The sequence below is a fragment of the Myodes glareolus genome, chromosome 1, assembly GCF_982192425.1.
Source record: "Myodes glareolus chromosome 1, mMyoGla1.1, whole genome shotgun sequence".
In the NCBI taxonomy this organism is placed as follows: Eukaryota; Metazoa; Chordata; class Mammalia; order Rodentia; family Cricetidae; genus Myodes; species Myodes glareolus.
In genome coordinates, this window is record NC_142026.1 from 62,519,474 (window position 1) to 62,546,380 (window position 26,907).

Genomic DNA, 26,907 nt, shown 5'->3' on the forward strand with positions numbered 1-26,907 from the left:
GCTGGGATTAAAGGTGTGCGCCACCACTGCCTGGCATTTCAGGAACTCAAATATCCTAGGCTGACCTTGAATTTCTGATACTCCTGAATCTACCCCCAAAATGCTGGATTTCAAACCTGGGGTGAACACTACCAACTGAGCTACATTGCTACCCTTCAATTTTTCCTGGCTTGAAATGGGGCTTCCTGTATCCTGGATTGGCCTCCAGGTCAATAAGTAGCCACAGATGACCTTGAGTTCCAGATCTTCCTACCAAGTGCCAGGATTATACATGCACCACCATACCTGGAGTGTCAGGCATCAATTTACACTAATTTGTGTGAAAGTCAGACTAGGTTTGAACCCAAATCGGTCCTTTTCTGGCTATAGCTTCAAACAGGACCCAACTTCTCTGTGTCCTTCTCTGGAAAGTCTGTCACCGGGCCTTGGCTGGTATACTCAGTACCACAGAGAAACAGCTCCCTTGAAGCTGAAGAGGAAGGAACAGAAAGGACCAGCAGGTGATCCAAAGCCCAAGATCACCAGACTGGTGGTTGAACAAAGAATCAAAGCCATACTTTGAGCAGCAGTAAACTCAGCCACTCGACAGCCCACACATGCAATCCAGCCCTTAGGCTGATAGGAATCAGAAGTTAGTTTGAGGTCATCATTGACTACGAAGAGTTTGAGGCTAGTCTGGGCTATATGAGACCCTGCCTCCTCACAAACAGATTCATAGAACTTGCAGGTGTGTCGCAGACTATCACCTTGCCCAGCCAGCCAGCTACTCCATCCAGACTTCTGGAGGGTGCATACAGGCCCTTTCCAGAGCGGTCCTAGTACCTCTGCAGTTTCCGTCTGGAATTTTCTCCTTCCTCCTTGTGGGCCTTGGAGAACTAATTTTCACCTTGCAAAGCCCACCTATAAACATATTCTGCACTTCTCCTCAGCCCTAATAACCCATCTTCCTCCCACAGTAACTGTGAGAGGGCCTGTGGGGCCAGTGTAGGACTAACAAGCATGGTATCCTTACACTCTCCATAGACTCTTGCTAGACAGTCCAGGTTGGCCTTGAACCTGCAACCCTCCAACCTCAGCCTTCCGGGTACAGGATTATAGATATTCATCACTCCATCTGGCTCAGCCTCACTAGAAACTTGACAAAGCCTGCACATTAGGCACTAAGGACACAATGGTAGACAGTGCACACTATCTTTTCAAAGTCTTGATATCAAGTACACTGTTGGGGTAAGGCAGCTGAAGCAGGAAGTGCGAGTGACAGCAATTGCGGGGGAACTTAAAGGACATCTGGAACCTGGAGGAGGCCTTTCAAGGACAGAATTGGTAACTGGCAAGGAAGAGCTCTCATTATTACCGATCACAGGGAGACCCCCTCTAACTCTGGAGTTCTACATTCTCCCTGGGAAAACTGAAAACAATTAGTTTCTATTTTAGATAAATATTTATTATACATGCTCATGCAGTACTCATTCTCCCTCTTTCTGTTTTGAGATCAGGACTCACGATGTAGCCAGAACTGACCTAAAAGTCCTGGCCCTCCTGCCCCAGCCTTAGGGTGCTGGAATTATAGGCATATGACACCATACCAGGGTTTAACTTATTCTACTTGGCTACCACAGCAGGGATGGTCAGGACTTTCCTTGGGGTGACTTGGGGACAACCATCCCTTTCCAAACTCACATTACACAAAGCTCCTTCCAGTATGTTCCGGGTGTCAGGTGGAACCATCCCTCAGTACAGAAATCCTGTACGCAGCCAGACTGACTTCCAAGATGGTAGAGGTAAAAAAAGAAAAAGAAAAACATCCTCAGCACTACAGGTGAAAATCGTCTGGGCGTGGTGGTGCATCCCTGCAAATTCAGCACTTGGGAGATTAGAAAGCCTAGGTCATCCTCCACAATATTGTGGGTTCAAGGCCAGCCAGGGCTACGTGGAACCGTCTCCCCCCGCCTCCCACAAAGGCAAATACTGTGGCCCGGACCCCAGACAACACTGAACCGAGATGGTGTGAGTGAACACAATAGCTACCTTTCCGCACAACACTAAGGTAGGACAAGGGCTCGGACAAACCCCGATACCAGACAATGCCCCGTGACAACTTCCCACGATGCCTTGGGCCTTTAACGACCACCTTCTAAGACGCCAAGCACCGTCAGGCTTCTCGCGGAAAACGTGTGCGACCAAAAAAAAAAAAAAAAAAAAAAAAGGGGGGGGGAGACACGCCCTCCGGGAGCCCAGGCCCTGCCCCAGAATGCCCCAGGCCCGTAAACCGCCTGGTCCACCAGCTCCCACAAAGCCGCGAGGCGAAACTGGGGGACGTTCCAAGCCGCGTGCAGGGAGAAGCAGCATAGGACTCTCGGGCCGGTCACCCTGCCAAGGCGCCGCGGGCTCCCGTCATGCAGCGGGGCTGTATCGCCCGCTTCCCGGCATGCCCCGCGCACCCCGAGCACGGACACTCACCGACGCCGGCAGCCCGGGCTCGGGCTCGGCGGTGGCGGCTGCAAGGCCGGGCACTGCGCCTGCGTTCAGGGAGCCTAGGCGAGCGTGCGAGCGAGGGGCGAGCGGGGCTCAGGGCGCGTGCGCGGCCAGACGGACCATTCCTGGCCGTCGGTGGGAAGAGGGGCTCAGAGACTCGCGTAGGCTGCCGAGCTCGCGCCGGCGCGGGTGTCGGGCTCCGCGGCTCACGGCCCCGCTGGACTTGGTACAGTCCGCGGCACTGAGCGTCAAACGGAGCGGGCGAGCGCTGAGGAGCGGACGCGCCTTATAAATAGAGGATGCCTTGGGGTGGAGGGGTGGGGGCCTAAGGACTCGGCGTGGATCCCGGGGTTGGAGGCTCGCTCATCTGCATAATCCTAGCGCGGGACAAAGGAAGGCCTCCCGCACTGGAGGATGTGATTTGCATATTCCCGGGAGAGGCTGTCCTTCCGAGCGCAGTGATTAGCATATGGATGGGGGGGGCACCTGAACCGAGCGCATGCGTATAGGGACTGCAGACTTGAGCGAAGTAGTCCGGTCTCCTTGTCCTGAAGCTACCGAAGGTCTACAGGACCCAGTTCACTCCCCTGCCACCCAGGATAAATCTTTATTGCCCACTTGTGAATTAGGCCCGCACGTGGTTTCTGCGTTTCGAGAGATCTGCCCACCGCCCCCGCCTCCCATCTAAGGAAGACGAACCACCTTTGTTTAGACTAAAACTTAGAACTGCAGACCTGGAAGAGGTGGAAAGTAGGAGGCTGTGGGTGCCAGAAACGCCTGCCCCAGCCCGGGATTCTGCAAGGACTTCCAGGGCTGATTTTTAAGCCAAGTCTGAACTGGAGCCAACTAGAATGGTAGTCTCTTGGCGGAGGAACTAGCTAATGCAAATGCCCAGAGGCAAAGGAGTGTCAGCATTCTTAGAGGAAGTGAAGGCTGCCTCTTTTGCGTAGAACTGGGGAGGAGAAAAATCTCCTAAAGGTGTTTGCTTCTTTTCTCTCTCTCTCTCTCTCTCTCTCTCTCTCTCTCTCTCTCTCTCTCTCTCTCTCTCTTTTGAGGCAGGCTAGCCTCTTACGCCCTCCAAAAGAATGACCTTGAACACTGCCTCAGGAGTGCTGAACTGACAGGCCCACAGCAGCAAGCCCAACTCCTGTAGGTGACCTTAAAGAGCTATAAGCTCGCGCCGACTGTACGTAGCCAGCACCACAACCCCGCCCGTGCTGGGGAGAACCGATTTTAATCACTAGCCACCTAAAATGCTCCGGTGGAGTCCACCACACCGTAGAAAAGGAAAGGTTTTGCTTTGTTTTGTTTCTGAGACCCCGTCTCCCTGTGCAGCCCATGGTGGTTTTAAAAGCTGGGATGACAGGGCTGCGGCACCAAACCTGGCCTCTCAGTCAAAGCTCTGACCCTGACGTCTTTTCTGGCCCCACCCCCTTTTTATCTGGTCCCGATCCCTGTACTTCAAACACAGTCAGCTCTTTACTGTCTCAGGCTTTGATCTTGTTGTTCGCTTTATCTGAGAATGCTCCCCCCCCCTTTCTGCTTACTCTGCCTTGGCACTGATGTCAACCTGAGGGGTCTTCCTTGATGATATAGCATCTGCAGATTGAGTGAATTAGGGAGACTGACACAGCGCCTGTTTCTGTAAATGAGGCACTTTTGATGGTGGGCTAAAGTGTGGTGCAGAGTGCCTGGGTCTTTGTGGTCCTTTCTATCTCTTTCACTTTGTATGAAATCTTCCCTAATAACAAAATAAAACAGTAAACCACATCTCCTCTCTCTGTGTGTGTCTGTGTTTTAGGCAGGGGCTTACTATATAGTCCTGGTCTGGAGCTTGCTACATAGACTTGGCTGCCGCTTATTTCCCAGATGCTAGAATTAAAGATGTGGGGCCTACCTTTTTTGGTTTGTTTGTTTGAGGCAGGGTTTCTCTCGGTAGACCAGACTGACCTCAGACTAAGACCTGCCTACCTCTGCCTCCCAAGTGCTGGGATTAAAGGCGTGAGCCACCACCCAGGCTGGCTACAAATTCAGTCTCCTACGGCACCCTCTGAAGGGCTAATGACACCCAGCTGGCATTTTAATAGCCTTCTTTACAATTTCAAAGCAAGCATTAAGCTTTTTTGTTGGGTGGGGGGGAGGCAACCCGAAGTCTTGCTAAGTAGCTAGGAGTGACCTGGAGCTTGCCCTGGAGACCAAGATGCTATGGAACTTGCTTAGACTCTTGTGCCTCTGCTCCCTGAAGATTGAAGATGTGTACTACCGTGCCTAGCTCTGAAATTCTCTCCTGTTTTGGTTTTCTTTTTTCTTTTTTTATTTATTTATTATGTATACAATATTCTGTCTGTGTGTATGTCTGCAGGCCAGAAGAGGGCACCAGACCTCATTACAGATGGTTGTGAGCCACCATGTGGTTGCCGGGAATTGAACTCAGGACCTTTGGAAGAGCAGGCAATGCTCTTAACCACTGAGCCATCTCTCCAGCCCCTCCTGTTTTGGTTTTCAAAACAGAATTCCTTTATGTAGCCCTGGCTGTCCTGGAACTCACTCTGTAGATCAGGCTGGCCTTGAACTCACAGAGATTCTCCTGCCTCTGCCTCTCTAGTGCATGTTCCATCACCATCAAAATTTCTAGCAAAATTGTTTACTAACTCGCTGATAGTCTGTTTCCTTCATCAAAATTTCATGAGGGCTGGAGAGATGGCTCAGCGGTTAAGAGCACTGACTGCTCTTCCAGAGGACCCGGGTTCAATTCCCAGCACCCACATGGCAGCTCACAACTGTCTGAAAACCCAGTTCCGGGGGATCTGACACCTTCACACCAATGCACATAAAATAAAGCTAAATAAACCATAAAAAAAAATTTCATGAGGGTCAGCATAGGGTCCCCCTTTCACCCTGAGTCCTTAGAGCCTAGAACAGGATCAAATTTTATATGTCTGCTAACTGGAACAATTTGTGTGTTCGTGTGTCTCATGTATCTCGTGTGTCTGTGGAGGGCTATTTATTCATAGCAGGCTGTGTTGAACCTTAACAACATCATAAGCAGTTACTGTTCAATTGTTTGAATAAAGATCTCACTGTATATCTCTGACTGGCCTCAAAAACTCACAGCAATCCAACTGCCTCATCTTCCCAGTTGCTGCCTAGGCTTGCCTAGACTGATGATGTTGCCCAGGCTGACCCTAAACTCTTCAGTTCAAACAGTTGGTAGAGACAGGATGAATGGAGTTGAAAGTGTCTCTAGAGAATAGTGTGGGAGTTGGGGGGGACGACACAGAGGTGGGGCTAGTAAGTCATGAGAAAGGGAATAGGATAGGCCAACCAGAGACAGGGCTGTTTTAATGACTGGATGAAGACAATGCCTATATAAATTCATAAATTTCTGGCTCTGGTGGTTTATGCCCATAATCCCAGCTTTTTAGAAGCTGAGCCAGAGGGTTACCATGAGTTCAAGACCAGACTAGGTTACACTACAAGATGCTGTCTCAAAAAGCAGAGACAAAACAAAGTCTGCCACTCCTCCCACCCCTCACCCCCCCCAAAAAAGAAACAACCAAATTGGGGAAGAGTGGATGGAGGTGACCTTGGTGAAGTCTGGCCCCTTTACCTTCCTCTATCTCAGAACCACCCCTGCATCTCTCCCTCCCAGTGGTACAGCAGTGGACAGAGGGACAGACACACAGCCACCCCAAACACTTGTTCTCTCCTCAGTTTAATGGTGGTTAGTGGGATTGCCAAACCCCCCTCCCTATCCCTTCCCCGCCCCGTACAAAAATGTGTTTTGTTTTGTTTTTTAAACAAGAAAAGGGGGCAAAAGCCAGGAATGGGGGAGAGGGGTGCAATCTGATATTTTTCATACAGATTTTTGATTTTTTTAATATATTATATATAAAACCATAGAGACCACACATCCCTTCCAAGCTTCCTCCCCCTCCCCGGGGGGCCTGGAGGAGAGAAGGGAAGGCCCCCCCAGGAGTGGGTGGACAGACAAATATGGGATGGGAAAGACATGGGGGTGGAGATGGAGGGAAGGGGAGCCGCCCAGGAACTCGGAAAGGGGACTGGATAAGGGTTGGGGTTGTTTCCCTCACTGCCCCCATCAGAGTTTTCACACAAAGACACAGAATTCCCCTTTCCACGCCCTCCCCCGCCCCTCCCCCCACCGTGCAAACATGGCTTTGCAAAGAGGTGCCCAGAGTTCTGTGGAACTCTTTCAATGGCTGGCATGGGGTCTGGGACCCCAAAAGAAATCTGTGTTCCCCTTCCCTGCCCACCCCACCCTTCCCAGAATCTGACCCCCTCCCCAGAAGACCTGGTTCTGCTGTTTAGGGGTTCTGGCCTTCCCCCAACCCAAATCCCTATTACCCCTCCCCGGACTTGGGGTCTAGAGAGGACCTTCAGTCCCTCTGTCCTCTAGGGGACCCTACGCCTCTGAACCCTAGCCTTTGGCCCTGGGAGAGGTTCAGGCATCCAACACCCCCCAAATCCCTGCCCAAGCGCTTGAGGTGTTAGCTGTGGGGGGAGGAGCCCACCATCCCGGACTCTGGTCAATGTCTTTGCTGGTTCCTTGCAGCTGGCAGTGGGGGAGTGGGGTCAGATGAAAAATTCTTCTTTCCGCTTGTGTCCATCGCTGCCATTGAGGAAGGCTTCTCTAGCTTCTCCCTGCTCGTCCAAGCCACTGGCCTCGTGGGTCAGATAGGAGCCTGAGGGTGGGAAGATGCCCCCAGAGCAAAGCGGATGTGTTTGTGGACCCAGTAAGTGGATATAAGGAGAGGAGACACAACACAATGAATGAAGAGGGAGAAAGGGAAGCAGGGTCAAGTTCCGTGAAGCACAAGACAGAGGAAGAGAAAGGTAAAAGCAGAATTAGGAAGATTCCAAAAGTTCACAGAAAAAAAAAAAAAAACCCACCCTCATTTCCCAATTGTCCCGCCCCCACTTTTGAGACGGGGTCTTCAGTTTTTCCAGGTAAGCTTCAAACTCGGTAGTTACAAGTGACCTTGAACTTTGGTTCCTGCTGCCACTGCCTCTCAAATACTGGGGTTAAAAGCCTGCGCACCACACTCCGTTTTGTGCAGTGCTGGAGGATGGAGTTCACGGTTTTGCGCTTACTAGACATCCTACCGACTGAGTCCTATTCCCAGGACCCTCATCTCCTTCCCCGACCCGTTTCTTTTCTGATAGTATTCCCTTACGACTACGCCGTCAGCAAATCCAGCTACTTGAAAAATAAATTACTCAAAATCTCTCCTCTTAATTCTGCTAAACTTCAACCCTTTCAGAGCCCAGGACTCAAAGTCCCAACCCTACACAAAACTGGTCTAAAATACGGCGCGATTTCGAATCCGATCTAGTGCCTAGGCTCCGCTCCCTTGCAACCCAAAATCAAACCGACGATGATTTCAGGCGTCACCCGACTTACCCTTCTGTCGGACGGAGCACCAGACCATGCCCACTAGCACACATATGATCAGAAACACTAGTAGCGCCAGGATGCCACCAACAATGGCGTAGGGAACCGACGTCTGAGCCTCTACCACTGCACCGGGGTCTGTCAGAGGGACAGGTGGTCAGAGGCGATCTTAACCCAGCCTACTGCTGCCAGTCCATTAATCTATCTGCACACAGCTTCGCTCCTCAAAAATATCTGCCATCTTTTAGCCCCTTTTCTTCAGCTCCAATTCTTCCCGGAATCCTTGGCTTTTAATCCGGTGGGTCTTCCGTTCCTAGTATCTGCCCACCTCCTCACCTTTTCATTCCCGAAACTAGAAGTAACACATCCCATTCTAACTCTGGGTTTTTACAAAACATTGTCTTAATTTTACGCATCTGTGCTTGTGTGGATTTACGTGCACCAGTGCATGAAGGAATTTAAGGAGGCCAGAAGAAAGAGGACACTGGATCTGGAACGGGAGTTTCGGAGAGTTTTGAACTGCCATGTGGGTGCTGAGAATCCAGGCTTGGTCCTCTGCAGAAGCACACTTAACTGCAGAGCCTGTCGCTGTGTTTATCCAGACAGGATCTCATTATGTAGCTCCAACCAGCTGGGATTTAGGCTTTCACTATGAAGACACTATGAAGACCAACCAGTCTGGTTTGCTTTTGTGTGTGTGTATGTGTGTGTCCTGTTTTATATAGTGGTCTAAAAATCGATGAAGATGGGGACTGGAGAGCACTGGCCAATGGTTGAGAGCACTGGCTGCTCTTCCAGAGGAGCGGGGTTCAATTCCCAGCACCCACAGGACAGTTCACAAACGTCTGTAACTCCAGTTAAAGGGGATCCAACACCCTCACACCAATACACATAAAATAAGGTTAAATTAAATTTTAAAAAAAATCGGTGAAGATGACCTTGAACTTCTTATCCTCCTCCAGGGTTCAGGGATTACTGAAATGTCATCAGATTTAGGTAGTGCTGTGAATTGTATCCAAGCTTTAGCATGCATGCAAAGCAAGCACTCTATTAACTGGGCTACACCTCCAGCCAATACCTCACCCACCGCCTTTTTTGACTGGTTATTTAGCTCAGGCTGGCCTCAAATGAATGATCACCTTGCCTCAACCTCCAAAGCGCTGGGAAAACAGTAGCATCCCGCCATGGTCTGCTAGCACGCTCCTTTTCTTTTGACTCAAATGTTCCCCATGGGGGGGGGGGGGGGGAATCTAAGCTCAAGACACCGGTCAATTGCGCCCCGCCCCCAAACTTGACACGCTCCGCCCTCACCGTAGACCACAAGCACGTAGAGCGCCCTCGCGTGGCCGTGCTTGTTTGCCGCCTCGCAAGTGTAGGTGCCATTATCTGCAGATACCAGACCGGGCAGGGTGAGCGTCTCACCCACTGCCTCCGCTCTCTCCGGCAAAGACTCATTCCCGCGGTTCCAGCGGATCTGGCTTGGCCTGACCGTGGGTAAAAACAGAGTTAGGAACCCAAGAATCTGACTTCTCAGGAATCTGGATATGTAGCTCCAATTCAGTATTTGGCGGCTGTCACTGCTCGTGTGTGTGTGTGTGTGTGTGTGTGTGTGTGTGTGTGTGTGTGTGTGTGTGTGTGGTGTGTGTGTGTGTGGTGTGTGTGTCCCAATGGTAGATCCTTTGCCAGCTATGTATAAGATGTCAGGTTCGATCCCCCGCAATGAAAAGGGGCAAGGAAGCTCCGACAACACTGCCTGAGAGAAGCTTCAAAGGGTAGACACTTGTCAACAAGCCTGATTATGAATTAGATTCCTGGGATCTACACAGTGGAAGGACAGGAGGAATTCTCACGAGTTGCCCTTTGACCTTCCTACATGTGTAGTGGTATGCCTCCCATCTCTCGCAAAAATATAACGGTAAAAAAGTATGTTTGCATGTGGGGATTTTGTCTGTATGTACAGCAGTGCACTTCAGGTGTGTGGTGCCCTCAGAAGCCAGAAGAGGGCGTCGGACTCCCAGGGGCTGGAGTCACTATATGGAAGCTGAGAATTGAACCAGGGTCTTTTGGGTGAACACCTAAACCATTCCTCGGGCCCCATAATTGTTGTTTTGTTTTTCAAGACAGGGTTTCTCTATGTAGCTTTGACTGTCCTGGAACTCGCTGTGTAGACCAGGTCTCGAACTCACAGAGATCCACCTGCCTCTGCCTCTCTAGTGCTGGGATTAAAGGTGTGCGCCACCACAGCCTGGCCATAACTTTTTTTTCTTTCACCCTTTAGGAGCCAGAAGTTAGATCTCACCTGGGATTCCCTGTAACAGCACAGGTCAGCACCAGTGTGTCTCCCTCCCTCACTACAGCTTGAGAAGCATGGATCCGTGCCGTGGGAGAATCTGCAGCGCAGGAGGGAAAATGAGAGATCATTCCGAGGGTTGGGGAGCTCTAAGGGCGGGTGACCAGCGTGCAGACCCAGGAGCCACTTACACTGCACATCCAGCACGTACTGCGTCTGCTTGCTGTGTCCCGAGGGCAGCGCCTGGTTCTGCGCTTCACAAATGACGATATCACCGTCATCCTTGCGGTCCACACGGAACCGCACAGTGCTAGCCACGCTCCACACCTTGCCATTCTCCTGGCCGCTGCTCACTCCTGTCGGATCCAGCCCAGAAACGTCAGGCTAGGGGTCCTGCCCTGCCTCCTGATCCTAACGTAGGCTGCTGGTCAAGCCACTTTCCTAACTATAAGCCTTATTCACCTAGCCACACCCTCTGTCTCTTGAATCCCTTCTAAGTTTTGTTTGCATTGTTTGCTTTGAGACAGGGTCTCAAGTGGTACAGGTTGGTCTTGAACTCGCTTTGTAGCCGATGACCTTGAATTCCTGACCCTTTTCTCCTCCTCTCAAAGGTTGGGACGACAGGCGTGTGCCAGCATGCCTAGCTCAACAGGGGAACCCGGAATGGGAAGTGTCAGTCAGGACCCCTTGCGCTCTTCTCCAGGCCCCGCCCACCACTAACCCCGCCTCTTTCCCAAGACCCGAGGCCACGCCTTCCCCAGCCACCTGGCCAAGTCCTGGTACCTTTCAGCTCCTTGCGGTCACGATACCAGCGCAGGACCGCTGCAGGGCGCGACCGCGGAACCAGGCAGCTGAGTTCCACCTCGCCGCCCTCCACCGCTTGCTCTCGGACCTCCACCACTGGATTCTCCGGAGCCACTGCGCAGAGAAGGGGCGCAGATGGGGGGGAAGGGGTCAAGGGAGGCACCGAGGTAGGCACAAGTCATTCTGGCTGCTGGATCCTAGGGACCAATGGGAGCCAGGGTCCCACAGGTGGGCAGGATTCATACGCAGAGACCAGAGGCCTGGTGGAGCCAGAAGTCCAAGAGGTTAAAAACATCCAGGGCGCATAGGTCTCAGGACAAGTGAGAAGCAGGGAATGAATGAGAATGGGACTCTGAGCGGGGTTTGGAAAAGGCCAGTACCTAGGACAGTGAGCGTGGCGATCTGGTGGTGGGTGTCCTCCGTGTAGAGCTGGCAGAAGTAGCCCCCCTCATCCTCCAGGCGGGCGTCGGAGAGCCGGATGCGCACTCGACGCGGGGAAAATTCCTCCAGCTGGAATCGCTCGTCCTTTAGAGCTACAGTGAACAGGGATTCAACTTGGGGGCTTCTCTCGTCTCCAGACAGGCACCCTCCAGGACAGATGCCGCCCCTTGCCTTTCTCCAGACATAGCTCTGCCTCTGACCCTATTCAACTGTTTGTTCCCTTGGGAACCCATTCCAGCACCCCGCCTCCCCCCGCCCTACCCCTCAGGAATATGGGAGTCCAGGCTTCCAGCCCTGTCCTCCTGTCAGATGTTTAGATGAGTCCTTTTTGAGGTCACAGATGTCCAGAGTTCCTGCACTCACCTCGGGTGCCATTGAAAAAGAGGGTCTGCCGGGCTGGGTTCTGGATGACAACTATGGACCCATCGTACTGATGCAGGCGGCAGGTGATCTCAGCCACTCCACCCTCAGCCACCGTCACATTCTCTGTCTGCACTTCCTGTCCAGCCCCTGAACCAAGAGAAACAGACGGGAGAGTCTCTGAGATGGCATTCAGTCGTGTGTGTGTGTGTGTGTGTGTGTGTGTGTGTGTGTTTGCACATGAGGCTCTGTGTTTACATAAGTGGGGAAACATAGACATGTTCAAATGTGTGGGTTGAGGTCCGAGGTCGACACGTGGAGTCTTCCCCTATGGTTCTCCACCTTATTCATTGAAACAGAGTCTCTCAATCAAACCCAGAGATCAGAGATCCGGGTTGGTATTGCTGAGCAATACCTGGTTTTAATGCATGCTTCCAGAACCAGAGTCGACTTATGTGGGTGCTGGGGATCCGAACTCTGATCCTCGCATTTGCTTGAACATCTCCCAAATTCCTGCTTTGTTTGTTGTTGAGAATAGTCTCACCCTGTAGCCCAGATTAGCTTCAAATTGATGGCAATTCTCCTGCCTCAGCTTTGTGAGTGCTAAGGTTACAGGTGTGAGCCACTGAACCTGGCGGGCCTTTAGTCCTCTCTTCCTCCAATCTGAAGAGGCAAAATGGTTTCTAGGGAGCCAAGGCAAGACTCTGTGGCAGCACAAGGGCACTAGCAGCTAGGGGAAGGGGATAGAGAACTGCCTAGGAAGATGGACAGTAATTGGAGGCTCTGACAGAAGAAATTCCCTTTGGATCTTGGAGCTGGAGTTCACCGGGTATGGGAGGCTGACATCTTTCACAGGGCACCCACTGATGCTCGGATGGGTTGTCTTCCCACACCTGGAGCATATATAGATAGAGCAAGTTGGCCTCGAATCTACAGGATCCTCCTGCCTGTGCCTCTCCATGCTGGGGTTCTAGACTTACATCATCACATACAAATTCCTTTCCTGTTTCCTCCCTGGTTCTTCTCTCCCTGTGTCCCAAGCCTGTCTGCTTTACATACCTAGATCCTTTGGAAGCTGATTCAGCTAGCTGGCCCATTCAGGAGGCTCACCTCCCTGAATCTGGGCTGATTTATGATCCTAGTGATCAACAGAATCTGCTAGTTATGGCCCTGAAAATTCCAGCACTTGGGAGGCAGCGGCAGAAAGGGTCTGGAGTACAGGGCCAGCCTAGGCAATATAATAAGATCAAAGCCAGGATATATCAAAGGCAAGACCCTGTCTGAGAAACAAAAGATACAGCTCTCTCTCTCTTTCTCTCCTCTCTCTCTCTCCTCCCTCCCCCTCACACAAACACACACACACACACACACACAGACACGCACGCACGCGCACTGCGGTGGGGATGTCGTAGGTAGAGTGCCCGCCTAGCAGGCATGAAGCTCTGGGCTAGGTCCCCAACACAGCATAGACTAGGTGTGGTAATGAATGCCTAGAAGCTCAGAGCCCAGCACTTGAGGTAAAGGCAGGAAGGTCAGAAGTTCAAGGTCACCCTCAGTTACCTAGGGAGTAGTAGGAAACCAAACTGGGGAGGGAGAGATGGTTTTGCTTAAAATAATCTAGCAAGAGTTCCAAAGCCCACAAAGCCTTAAAGATGCCTAACAGCTTCCTGTGTGCCATCTGCTACCCAGAAACTGTTGGTAAAGATGCCCAGAATAGCCTCTTTGAGGCACCTGCCACCTACCCTCTGAGGGAGGCCATCTTGAATCTTACACTCTGAAAGAACCCCAGGTAGCCCCACTGTAAACTCAGAAGTCTCCCCACCTGACCCAGTCTAAATCTCCCGCCCAGAATCTGAGTAAACAGCGTTTCCCCACTGCTTTGATGTTCCTCACAGTGTTAGTCAGTCGGTCTTGAATGCCTCTTAATCCTCCTGCCTCAGCTTCCACAGTGGTATGGTTGCAGGTGTACAGCATGGCACCCTGGCTCTGGCAGTCATTCTTCTAGGCCACTAAATTCGGAGTGGTCATTTCCACTGTAACGTCCTTGGCTCTGTCACACACCTATGCTACTTCCCCCAGCATCCCTGTGGCTGGGTGGAGCCACGTGACTAATTTGGGGCCAGTGAATATGGTGCTAGATAGAATCCTTCTCACCTGGTCTTTCTCCCCTACAATTGTACACGTCTATGGGGTCAGAACAATCTAAACAACCCATGGAAGGACAAGGTCTCACATAAGAGCCCCACAGCTGCTTGTTCTCTATGGCCTTGCCTGAGACTTATTTATCTATTTATTTATTTATTTATTTTGGTTTTTTTGAGACAGGGTTTCTTTGTGTTGCTTTGGATCCTGTCCTGGGAACTAGCTCTTGTAGACCAGGCTGACCTCAGACTCACAGAGTGCTTCTGCCTCCTGAGTGCTAGAATTAAAGGCATGTGCCACCACCGCCAGCCGATTTATTTTTATTTTTATGAGACGGGGTCTTTCTATATAGCCCTGCCTTACCTAGACCTAGCTCTATAGACCAGGCTGGCTTAAAAGTCACAGAGATCCACCTGCCTCTGCCTCCCAAGCACTGGGATTAAAGGCATGCATCACTATATCTGACTTGGTGTATACCTTTAATCCCGACACTGGATGCAGAGGCTGGTGGATCACTGAGTTTGAGACCAGGCTAGTCTACAGAGCAGGTTCCAGGACAGCAAGGGTTACACAGTGATACCTTGTCTGAAAACAAACAAACAAACAACGTCTGGAAAACAAACAAATAAAAAATAATTTTTTTATTAAAACCGATTTCTGAACACATTAAGAGTTTAGGATTATTTGTGACAGCAGCTAGCCCACCCTGAATCATCATTAGAAGAACAAATTACAGGACTGGAAAGGTAATGTTGGGCTGAGGTGGCCCAGAGGTAGAGCCCCTGCCTAGAATCCCCCAGTGAGGGGCTGGGGTGTGGCTCAGTGTCTGCTTCACCTGGGCAAGGTCATGGGTTCCATTTCCATCAGCAAAGAAAGGAAACTGAAAGTCAACCCTAACCAGCAGATGGGCTCCCATAACCCTCAGTTCCTTCCCCGAGATAACAGCTCTACCACAGCTACCGCTGAATAAGCCTGCTGGGGCTCCTGTGGTAAGGGCATTGCCAGGTCGCCTCCCTCTAATCTTCCCGATGTGCAGAAAAAGGGCTTGTTTTCTTTTTGGGGAGGGAGATTTCTCTGTGTTGCCCTGCTGCAGTGCCAGATTGTCCTGGAACTCGCTCTGTAGACCAGGCTGGCCTCGAACTCCTTCCTGCCTCTGCCTCCAGAGTGCTCAAATTAAAGGTGTGCGCCACAACTGCCTAGTAAGGGGACTCTATTTCAGTGCCTGTTTCCCCAATTCCCATGATAATGAATGGGTTCCAGAGACTGAACCCAGAGCCTCACATCCTCAATCCCACTGGCCACAGTTAAAACTTTGCAAAAGCCTCCACATCCCTTTCAGACATCTAGATAAACGTCCTGCACTGGTGAGGAGTTACGGAATACGCTGTGATAGGCCTGCCATGGCAAGAAGCTATCTTAGTTCTGGTCTGTCTGCTAATTTCTCATCTTGCCCAGAGGTTCTGAATTTAGGGACTCAGGTGACGGATGTTCCTGTCTCAGCCTGTCTAGTTCCGGAATTAGAGACGTGCACTACTATGGATGACTAGTTATTTGAATTTATTTTTTAACTTTTAATTTTATTTTATATGTACGGGTGTTTGGCCTGACTGTGTGTGAATACACCATTTGCCTGTCTGGTGGCCATAGAGACCAGAAGAGGGCATCCGAACCCCAGAACAGGAATTACAGACGGTTGGGCGTCACCATGTGGGTGTTGGGTATAAAACCTGGGTCTTCTGGAAAAGCAGCCAGTGCTCTTAACCACTGAGTCATCTCTCCAATCTCAGGATTTATACATATTTGCAATTTAGTTAGCATGCGTGTGCGTGTGTGTGTGTGTGTGTGTGTATGTGTGTATGCATGCACACACGTGTAAGTACTCATATGTGAGCGTCTGCACAGAATCCAGGAGGGCACTAGGATTGGATATCCCCTCTGTCACTCTCCACCTCGGTCCTTTGAGGCAAGGTGTGTCCCTGAAACCAGCATTCCTGATTTGATTTGTTGTTTTTTTCCTGCAGAGTGGCAGCCTCCACTTCCCGAGTGCTGTGAGCGGGATATGAGGATCCAGAGCCTTCTCGGTTGTCTTTAAATTATTAATGGTTGGGCATGGCAGAGCACGCCTGTAATTTCTGCACTAGGGACGCTGAGGAGAGAGATTTCTCAGTCCATCCAGGGCTACAGTAAGAGCCTCTGAGCTGGGTGGTGGTGGCGCACAGCTTTAATCCCAGCACTTGGGAGGCAGAGGCAGGTGGATCTTTGTGAGATAGAGGCCAGTCTGGTCTACAAAGCAAGTTCCAGGACTGTTACACAGAGAAACCCTGTCTCAAACAACAACAACAACAACAAAAAGAGCCTCTGCTTTGAAGAAACAAACCCACAAAATAATGTAAGTGATTCTCCATGTCTCTTCAAATTCTGTCTCGTGGTTAGGTTGTCTGGTATGTGCGGCCCTTGCGTGTCAGGGATGTTTCTAGGCCTGGGACCCAGATATAAGTCAGAGGAGGTCCAGGCCCTTAGAGAATCTTTACTGTTTATAAAGACCTAGACACAAATCAATGTAATATCCTGTCGGAAGTGGTAGATTCCCTGCTAAGAGTCGGGTAACCAAGGGGTAGAATAGATTTCTTCTGTGGGATACAAGCAGGGACTGCTGGCTTCCTATCTCAATGTTCTTTTTTCACTTACCATCAAAGAAACCTCATTGCACTTTACAATTGTTCCCTGTCCAACGAGATACTCCTGCCTCTCTTGCAGCTAGGTAAAGACATGGGATAAAGTTTATTCTAATTGGACCTAAGCAAAAACATATGGTCATTTATGGAGTAGTTCCTAATAAAAGGAGACAAATCCTTTTTCCCTGCTGGGACACCCTAATGACACACTGGAAACAGGATGGAATATGTGGGATTCTGGCAGCCATTTTGGGTCCAGCGACAAGGGGTGGTCGGAGTGATGAAATCAAGAGTTGAAAGGTGTGAGATGTTGGCGGTGATGCAGAGCGGCCACACTTTCTACTTCTGGACTTCTTTTATGTTGGAGATATCTAAGCCACCCTTTGAATTTTTATCCCCTTTCTCCCGGAATGACAAACTCAACACATTCAATCTTTGCCCCAAGTATTTTCTTCCCCACACTTCGATACGATAAGTGCAGTGGGTGCTGCAACCACCCGCTCAGTTGGTCAGGCCAAAGGACGACAGGCCAGTCGAGCGAGGACTGGCCAGCCGAGCGGTCAGCCTCGGCCTCAGCCCTAACACCACCCCTTCAGCCACGCTGCATATTTCACCTCGAAAACACACGGGAATCCATTCAGTTTTGTCTGTCCCCCAGCACCCTCTCCCGGCCTCATCTCTCATCTCCATCCTTCCAGAACCTATTTGTGGATCTCAACCTCTAAGCCTGCATCTCATGTCCAGGCTGACCCGTAACACGACTGTCTTGACTTTGCCTCCTGAACGCTAAGACAACAGGCATGCCATGCCCAGATTATATGGATTTTTCTTTTCATTTCTTTAATGTCTATCCTTTTTCTCCACCCCTACTTTCTTTTTTTGTTTTTGTTTTTCGAGACTGGGTTTCTCTGTGGTCTTTTATGATTTTTAAAGACAGGGTGTCTCTGTGTAGCCCTGCCTGTCCTGTCCTGGAACTTGATATGTGGATCAGGCCTTGATTAAAGGTTTGTGCTACTGAGGGGGGACTTTTTAAAATTTAAGATTTATTTTATTTTTTAATTACATGCATGTGTCTGTGTGTGGGCATGTGCCTGGTGCCCTCAGAGGCCAGAAGGGGGCGTCAGAGCCCCTGGAACTGGAACAACCATTACAGATGGTTGGTAGCTGCCATGTGGGTGCTGGTAATCAAGCCTTGGTCCTTGGCAAGGGTAATAAGTGCTCTTCACTTCTGAGCCATCTCTCCAGCTACCCTCTTACCCCTATTGCATTTTTCAAAGTGGGAGTCAGGGGGCTAGAGATGTCTCCGTGGATAAAATGCTTGCTATTCAAGCATGAGGTCTGATTCCCAGTATATATAACAGTATATAAATAAAGTAGGCCCCAGCTGCGTGCACCTGTAAGGCCAGGACCGGATGTGCGAGGGTGTGTGTGTGCGTGTGTGTGTGTGTGTGTGTGTGTGTGTGTGTGTGTAGTGGGGTGGAGAGAGCAGCATCCTTAGGGCTTGCTAGTCAGCTACTCTAGCCAAATTGGTGCGTTCCAGGTTCCAGAAGAGACCCCGTGTTACAAAATGACATCTGGGAGGGCAGGCGAGAGGGCTCAGTGACCAAAGGTGCTTGCCGCTGAGACTGACAACCCGAGTTCCATCACTGGGACCCACATGGTGGAGGGAGAGAACCAGTTTCTGCAAGTTGTCCTCAGACCTCCACGAGTGCCTACTGCCACTAATCCCACATGCACTCAAATAAATAAATACATACATGTAATTTTGAAAATGCAGGGGCTGGAGAGATGGCCCAGGGGTTGAGAGAACTGCTGCTCTTCCAGAGGACCCAGGTTTGATTCCCAGCACCCACGTGGCAGCTCACAGCCATCTGTAACTCTAGTTCCAGGGAATCTTTTTTCCTGGACTCTGAAGGTACCAGGAACTCACAGGGTGCACAGACATATATGTGACAAAAACACCCCCACACATAAAATAACAGACATACATGTGACCAAAACACCCTCACACATAAAATAATATAAATGTAAGCAAATGAAAGAAGAGAGAGCCAGGTATGGTGGCACACATCTTCAGTCCCAGCACTCAGAGTAGGCAGGTGGATCTCTGGGAGTTTGAGGTCAGCCTGGACTACACAGTGAGCTGAAGCTAGACTGTCTTGACTTTGCCTCCACTGTGTATCTTGTTGGAAGCCAGCCTGGGCTACAGGAGACACTCTCTCAGAAATGCAAATCTGGGGGGCAGAGAGCTAAGAGGGTTGCTTGCTGCGCTTGGAGGCAATCTGAGTTCAGCTCTCTGCACTCACATCAGACAGCTCACGGCTTCCCGGAATGTCAGGTCCAGGGGACCCGATGCCTCTGGCCTCTGTAGACACAAGCATTCATATATACATATCCTAACATACACATATGTCTTTTTTAAAAAAAAAAATAGCAGGACTGGAGAGTTGGCTCAGAGGTTAGGAGCACAGCTGTTCTTCCAGAGACCTGAATTCAGTTCCCAGCAGCCACAGCAGACTGCATACAACTACCTATGAATCCATCTCCAGGAGCCCTGGGGCCCCTTCTGACACTAGTGGTATACATTCACACACACACACACACACACACACTCACAATACATACATCGACACACATATATATTCACACACATATTCACACACACGCACACTCACACACATGTGCAAAACTCATCAGGCATGGTGACAGAAGCCTTTAAACCCAGCACTTCAGAAGCAGAGGCACAGAGAGCTCTGTGAGTTCCAGGCCAGCCAGGTCTACACAGTGAGTTCAAAGCCAGCCAAGACTACAGAATAGCAATACCCTGTCTCAAACAAACAAAAAACAAAACAAAACAGAAAACTAGGCTGGTGAGATGGCTCAGTGGGTAAAGACAGCAAGTTGAGTTTGATTCCTGGGACCCACATACACAAAAGAAATAAATGAATAAAACAAAAAAATTTTAGAAAATTGAAAAGGAACATTTAGGGAACTCGCAGAAGGACTATTCTCTTCAGGTAGGATCTCATTTAGGCTTCCAAACAATCATGAACTGCAGATTCGCTCTGGTTTTCTTTGAGACGGGGTCCTACCGTGCAGACCATGCTACGTTAAAACCCACTACACAGTCGAGGCTGGCCTTGAACTCCTGAACCTCCCACTTCAGTCTCCCCAGTGCTGGGGGCACAGGCATGCTCTGCCACACCCTACCTGGGGATCTCATCGTAAATGCCAGACAGATCCCAGCTCCAGACACGCCATCCGGGTGACCTTGAGGAAGTGTCCCAACCTTTACTAGCCGAGTCCACACCATCTGTGAAATGACAGTGATGGCTTCACGTCGTGCCCGGCACTCGGGAAGAGGCCTCTTTGAAGGCTGTTATTACTGTCTCTGGGAACAAGCCAGGCCTTGCGGAAACCAGCCTGCACAGTCAACACTTTGGTATGGTGGTACACACTAACCCCTGCACCCTGCAGGCAGAGGCAAGCAGATCTCTGAGTGTCTGGAGTCAGTCTGATCTACTCAGAAGTGTCTCAGGCCAAGGCCTGGTAGTAAAACCTTCTCTGTAAAACCAATCCCCAAATAATAATCTTGAGTCCGGGTGTAGTTGGTAGAGTGCTTGCCTAGCATTTCGTGAAGTCCTGAGTTCGAGTCCTAGCACTGCATAAACCAGGTATGATGGCACACACCTATAATTTCAGCATTTGGGAGGTGGAGGCACGAGGACCAAGAGTTTAAGGTTATCCTTGACTAAGTAAGCATCAAGTCTGGGGTCAGCCTGGGCTACATGAGAGACTGTCTCAAAACGAAATTCAACTAGACACTATCTTAACTCTTACCTCTTCGGCCCTCACAGCTAATATGAAGTTAGCCCCCATTTCACAGATGTGGAGAGTGAGGTATCCTAGAATAGTTGGTGACAAAGTTTGCTATTTCCCAGGAGCTCTGGGGACCCCCATATCCACCTCTCCCCTTCCCCAACTGCTCTCTGCTTGAGGGTGCAGATGGGGTGAGGGGGGGCTTTTGTTTAATTCCCTCCCCCTCCTGAAGAGTCAGTAAGCGACCGTGTTTCTGCCTAGAATACTAATTGGCCCAAGGCTTTTGTTTCTGGTTAGGGGGGGTGGGGGCGGGACTTTCTGGTCAGAGAGGGGCTGAGCTTTTGGGACTGGGGCATGGACTTTGAAATGGTGTTGACAGCCAGAAGTCATCATGGGGACTGTGCCTGGAGACAACTAGATGGGAGGTTCTGGGAAAGGGGTTGTCAGGGGACATGGAGAGGCTCGGCCTCCTCCACCCTTAGACTCACAAACACAGGCAACAACTGTCCCAGGGACCTCCTCCCTCTGACCCAGGGGTCCAGCCCCAGTCCTCCTCCCTCTGACCCAGGAGTCCAGCCCCAGCCCTCCTCCCTCTGACCCAGGGGTCCAGCCCCAGCCCTCCTCCCTCTGACCCAGAGGTCCAGGGCAGCCCTCCTCCCTCTGACCCAGGAGTTCAGTCCCAGCCCTCCTCCCTCTGATACAGGGGTCCAGGCCCCAGCCCTCCTCCCTCTCACACCAGGGAGTTCAACCCCAGCCCTCTTCCCCAAGACCCAGGGTTCCAGGCCCCTCTCCTCCCTCAGACCCAGGGGTCCAGCCCCAGCCCTCCTTCCTCAGGCCCAAGGGTCCCAGCCTCAACCCTCCTCCTTCTGACCCAGGGTTCCAGGCCCGGCCCTCCTCCCTCAGACTCATGAGACAGGGGTCCACAGTGCACAGCTGGTGGATGTTTCCACAGAGACTAAGCAGGATGGGGGAGTACTTCCTGGGTCCTGAGTCAGCGAATACCCAAGGGAGTCTCAAGGTCACATTTCTGGGAAGGTCATAGCCACCCCCTCTGTATCCGTTCCTCAGGGGGCCCATGGCACCATGCCTCTTTCCTTTTCCCTCCCCCTGGGAAGCTGGTACATTCCTGAGTCCTGCCTGAACCCCCCCTCAGCCCCCCATCAATGGCGGAGTCCGAGCATCCTTGCACAAAGCATCAATTCTTCCAGCAGATCAGCCCTGTGAAGGCGCCTGTATTTGCAGGGCCTGGGCATCAGGGTCCCAGCTCAACCTCCCTCCTCGGCAGCCGAAGAGGCCCAGCTCTTCCCTCACTCAGTACCCACACCTATAGCCTCCTAGTCCCCTAAATCTCGGACTTAGACCCTTGCCCTCCTCCCTCAGACCCAGAGGTCCAGACCCAGCCCTCCTCCCTCAGACCCAGGGGTCCAGACCCAGGCCTCCTCCCTCAGACCCAGGGGTCCAGACCCAGCCCTCCTCCCTCAGACCCAGGGGTCCAGGCCCAGCCCTCCTCCCTCAGACACAGGGGTACAGACTCAGCCCTCCTAACTCTGAGACAGGAGTACAGCCTCAGCCTCCCCCCTCAGACCCAGGGGTCTGAACCCCAGCCTCCCCCTTTAGACATAGACGCACTGACCCCAGCCTCTCCGCTCTGACACAGAGGTACAGACCCCAGCCTCCCTCCTCAGACACAAGCATCCAGACTCCAGCATCCTCCCTCAGACACAGGGATACAGACCCTAGGCTCTTCTCTCAAATGTGGGAGCACAGACCTCAGCCTTCCCACTTTGATACAGGAGCACAGACTCTAGCGCTCCTCTCTCAGACACAGGTGTCTGAACCCCAGCTTCTCCTCTCTTGAAATCTTTGGACCCCTAAACCATGATCCTGCCTTCTGTTCTTTGTCTACTGAGAGTCTGGAGACGAGGACCCTAGATGGGGGCGTCCAGGGGTGAGTCAGCGGCTTCACACAAAGTCCTTCCTGTGGCCCCCACGTTCCTGGGATACTCGGGACTCCCTGGATTCCAGGCTTCTGGCCCAGCCAGAGGGTGAGGAGTCCCTCAGAGGGTCACCCTGAGCGTGGGGTTCCCAGAAAAATGTAAGCCTTTGTTGAATTCTGCTTGTCCAAGTCTCTGCCCCAGTTACCCTTCTGCTCCTTCCTCTGTGAAGACCCGGCGGCAGTCCACCCCACTGCCTGTGTGTCCACAGAGGGGCCTAGGTGCCTGGTGTCTACAGGCAGAAACCACGGGCGATCGGGTTCTGGTGCTATGGGCCATTGGATGCTGGTGGGACTGGCTGCATCCAGCACACCACCCCAACACACACACATACACCCAGAGAGAGAGAAAGCTGCCTTTGTGTTCCCCAAGTCGGGGACAGGCCAGGCTCGCACGACATTAACCCACCCCTGGGCTCTAGCCCTGCTGGGTCTAAGGGCTTGAAATCTGTAGTGGAACCTAACTTCCACCCCCACATTCCGGGCATCCAGTTCATGAGTGGGTCGGGGGCCAGTGATAGATATCTCCCAAGACCCATTCTTTGGGGTGATTCACGGAGAAAGGAGGTCCCTCTGTGTTCTTACTGGCTGCTTAGAATTGTTAACAGGGAGAAGTGAGTCACCCTAGAAAGGAAACTTAACTTGGGAACAACAAAGTCCCCCTCCACGGGGCTTCCCAAGCCTTAAGGACCTCTTTATTCTTTCTCGGAATCTAAATATCAGCTTTCCCTGCTTCCTTCAGTCTTACCCAGTTTCCTGCTGTAGCCCCCCCCCACCCTCTGCCCCCAATCCCATGTGCATCTCTGACCTTTGGCATATTTCTATCCACCTGGACCTTTTTCTCTCAACATCTGCCTTATCTTCCTCTTCTCATATTCTCAACAAGTAAGTGAGCCTGAGACTTTTTTTTTTTTGAAAGGCAAAAATATAGGCTCCAGTCTCCCAATTCTGCTGACTGGGTAAGGAGATTTAGTTAGGGTAAGGAGGATCACTGATACCTCCTAAAGATGGGTGGTAAGAGTTCTTCATAAAGATCCGATAGAAAGAAAGGAAGGAAGGAGGGATGGAAGGAAGGAAGGAAGGCAGGCAGGCAGGCTGGGCATGGGGGCACAGGTATGTAATCAATCCTAGTACTTGGGAGCCTGAGGCAGGAGGATCTTTACAGGTTTGAGACCAGCAGGGGGCTACATAGTGAGTTTAAGCTCAGTTTTTTTTATGTATATATAGTGAGACCCTGTATCTAAAAAGGGTCTGGGCGGTGGTAGCACACACCTTTAATCCCAACACTTGGGAGGCAGAGGCAGGCAAATCTCTGTAAATTGGAGGCCAGTCTGGTCTACAGAGGGAGTTCTAGGATAGCCAGGGATATACAGATAAAGAAAAACAAAAATAAAACAAAATTAAAAAGAAAGAAAGAAAGATAACTGGATATCAAAGAAAAGCACCATAAATGGGACCTTTGAGGACCATGTTCCCCAGAAGGAGAAACTGAGGCCCAGAGAAGGATAGACACTGACATTAAACTATGCCAGAGAGGACTGACTGCCTGGACCAAGACCCAAGCCTGGAGCTCTCCCCAGGACGCCAAGCTTGCCTTCTGTTTATAAAGCCCCACAGCATGTAATTTAGAGGTCATTTACAGAAGGGATTAAGGTGCCAGGAAGCAGTGACTTTAAAATCAAACCAGGGACAAGGCTTAGAGTTAACTCCCAGAAGTGCCTGAGATTTGAATCCCGAACTGAATAGGAAATTAGCTGAGGCTACATCCAGGTTTTAAGCATCCAAGGGCTCAGGGGATGCATAACCCCAGTGGGCAGAGATTTCATGATTTCACATATACCAAGGCAACAGTTCATTCCCATCATTGAGAATCTAGAACCTTTTCTTTCTTCTTCTCTCTCTTTCCTTAGCACCGGGGAATTGAACCTAAGGCCTCTCACACACTGGGCAAATGCATTGTCACTGAGCTACTTTCCGAGACCCTTACTGGCTGCTAATTCTAGGCAAGTACTCACTGAGCCACACTCCTATCCCCTCATTGGTGGATTCTAGACACCTCTTACTAATAAGCTTCCTCTGTAGAATGCGCGCGCGTGCGCGCGCACACACACACACACACACCCTTCTTTTTTATGCTTTTGTTTGGAATCAGGACATCACTAACTGATCCTGGCACGTCTTGAACTCATGCCTCAGCATTCTGAGCAGCTGGGATTACAGGCCAAGATGGCCAACCAAATTCTAGAAACGGGAAAGTGTCAAGGTTCTAAAGACTTCCAGCATCCTAAGGGCGTCAACGTTCTAAACAACCTCAGGCTCTTTGTTTATTGACTTGCTGGTTCCAGGATCCTATGAGCCTAGTTTTCATGAGTAAGAACAAAGAGAAATCAAAATGGATGGAAATATACCAAGAGTTCCAAGCTCTCACCTGGGAAACTGGGACATGCCCGTTGCAAAGGAGGGACTGGGGAAAGTTAGGAAGCAACTACAGAAGTCTACAGAAGAAAGGCAGAACTTCTAAGGTCGGCTCTGCCCCCCAGCCTCGTCCTCAGCTGCAACCCTTGAAGTGGCAGGTGTGACCACACTCAACTTAGAAGCTCTCACGTCCTCAGTCATGAAGTTCAACACTGTCACTTGATAGAACGGGAGCCAAGAAAGAGGGCTCCCAGCCCTGAGTCACTTGGTCCCAATTTGTCTCTCAACTCCCTATAGGTGTCCTCAGTCCAGCTTTTGTTTCCCAGCCACCTCCCCATCATGTATTCTTAGGCAAAGTAACTTGACCCACCAGGGAGGAGTGTCCCATGGCAGATATGAGACTCATAGGGTTCTAAGTGTGAGCGTTCAGGTGACATTTCCTGACCTTGTCTTCAGCCTCAGGGTCACCCTGTCTTGGGGGTCTTTAGCATCCCGCAGTGAGTGAGAAAGACGCGTGCATGTCCTGGAGGGGACTCTTCTGTGAAGTGTTGCCTGGGTGTGTGAATGGGTGGAAGGGTTTGGGGAGACATTTGTGGAATCCACGTGTGTGCCCACATGCCAACGTCCCCTATCCCACTTCACACATCTATACTGTCGCTGCCCTGACTGACTCCTCTTTCCAGGACCAAGGATGGATACTTCGATGGAGGATGTTTGGGGAGGGAAGGCAGAATGGGGGGGCAGAGAGTCAGTGGAATAGGAAGGAGAAAGGAGGCAGCTAGGTGGGGAAATGGGTGAATGACAGAGGACAGAGAGCCAAGGGGATGAGGCAGATGGGGGACAGAGAAGGAAGGAGATACAGGGTGTCAAGGAGACAGGGAGAGAGATGGTGAATGGAGACATGGAGGGAGGGCAGTAATGCAGGAGACAGAGCAGAGTGAATAGAGGATGGGGGGGGGCAGGCAGAGTGACCCAGGAAAGAGGGACAGAGGTGGGGGACAAAGGCAGAATGGAAAGACGGTAAGGGGGAGACCAGGAGAAAGGGGGCAGACAGAAGGAAGGACAGGACTTGAAGACTGAGGAACAGAGGACAAGGGTGGGGGTAAAGCAGAGAGAGAGAGAGAGAGAGAGAGAGAGAGACAGACAGACAGACAGACAGACAGAAAGAGAGGGATCTAAAGACCAGGACGGAAGGACAGTGGGACCGGCTTGGCGAAGGCGAGCTTGGGGACACGGGGGGAGGGAGGGTCTCAGGGCCTTTGTCCCCGCGGGATCAGGGCCTGTGCGGGGTGGGGGGGCTGCGGCACGGCGACCGGGGCCCGCGCCCCCCCACCCCGCCAGCGGCTCCGGGCTCCTGGCCCGCGCTGCGCTTTGTCCCGGAGACGAGGGTCTCCCGCAGCCCCCACTCCCCACTCCCCGACAAGCGCATTGTTCGGGCCTCTGCAGGCCCCCGGGCGACCCGGCTGTCACCGCGGCGCGACCCCCTCCTCAGCCCGCTGCAATACGCACACCTCCCTCGTCATCGCGATCTAACCCGCCGATCCGGCCCCCACCTCCGTCACCCTACCTGGCCCCGCCGCGGCCGCCCACAGCAGCAGCAGCGGCCACTGGAAGCGCCGGGCCCGGCCCATGGTGCCGCCGCCACCGCCGCCGCCGCTCGCTCCCGGCCCGGCACCTGCACCTCCCGCGCCGCCGGCCCCGCCCCCGAGTCCGGGCCCGCCCCCGGCCCCGCCCACTGCGCGCCTGGGTGGGCGTGGCGTCGACTGAGGGGCGGGCCCGGGACGGGGGCAGAGAGGCCCGGACAATGCGGGGAGAGGGAGGACTGGAGCGCGGGGCGCGCACCGGGGAGGGGGGAGCGCAGGACAGAGGGCGGACTGGGGAGCGCGGGCTGGGCGTGAGCGTGACGGCGTCGTGGGAGCCAGTGGGGGCGGACTTGGGAGAGTGGAAGGTCGGGAGGGTCGTGTGAAGGTGCAAAGGTGTGCGTGCGTGTGCGCGCAGGCGTAGCTAGGGCGAGTGGGGCTCCCTAGACGATGCTGCACTGGAGACCCGCGGAAGATGCGCAGGCGATGTACCGGAG

The 26,907-nt window shown here is 51.9% G+C and overlaps 1 protein-coding gene across 2 annotated transcripts; it reads right to left on the minus strand.

The window, feature by feature from the left end:
- Positions 1-6,174: 6,174 nt before the first annotated feature.
- Cadm4 (cell adhesion molecule 4) lies at positions 6,175-26,526 on the minus strand. Of its 2 annotated transcripts, none has more exons than XM_087908074.1 (9): positions 26,398-26,526; positions 11,790-11,936; positions 11,366-11,518; positions 10,965-11,099; positions 10,373-10,537; positions 10,191-10,281; positions 9,203-9,375; positions 7,901-8,029; positions 6,175-7,181 (listed from the first exon to the last, which is right to left on the minus strand). In XM_087908074.1, the coding sequence occupies exons 1-9, from the start codon at positions 26,459-26,461 to the stop codon at positions 7,072-7,074; spliced, it is 1,167 nt and encodes a 388-aa protein (XP_087764200.1). In that variant the 5' UTR covers positions 26,462-26,526; the 3' UTR covers positions 6,175-7,071. The 2 variants fall into 2 exon arrangements, with proteins under 2 accessions (XP_087764200.1, XP_087764192.1); XM_087908066.1 differs by lacking the exon at positions 26,398-26,526 and adding an exon at positions 19,814-19,841.
- Positions 26,527-26,907: the final 381 nt, after the last annotated feature.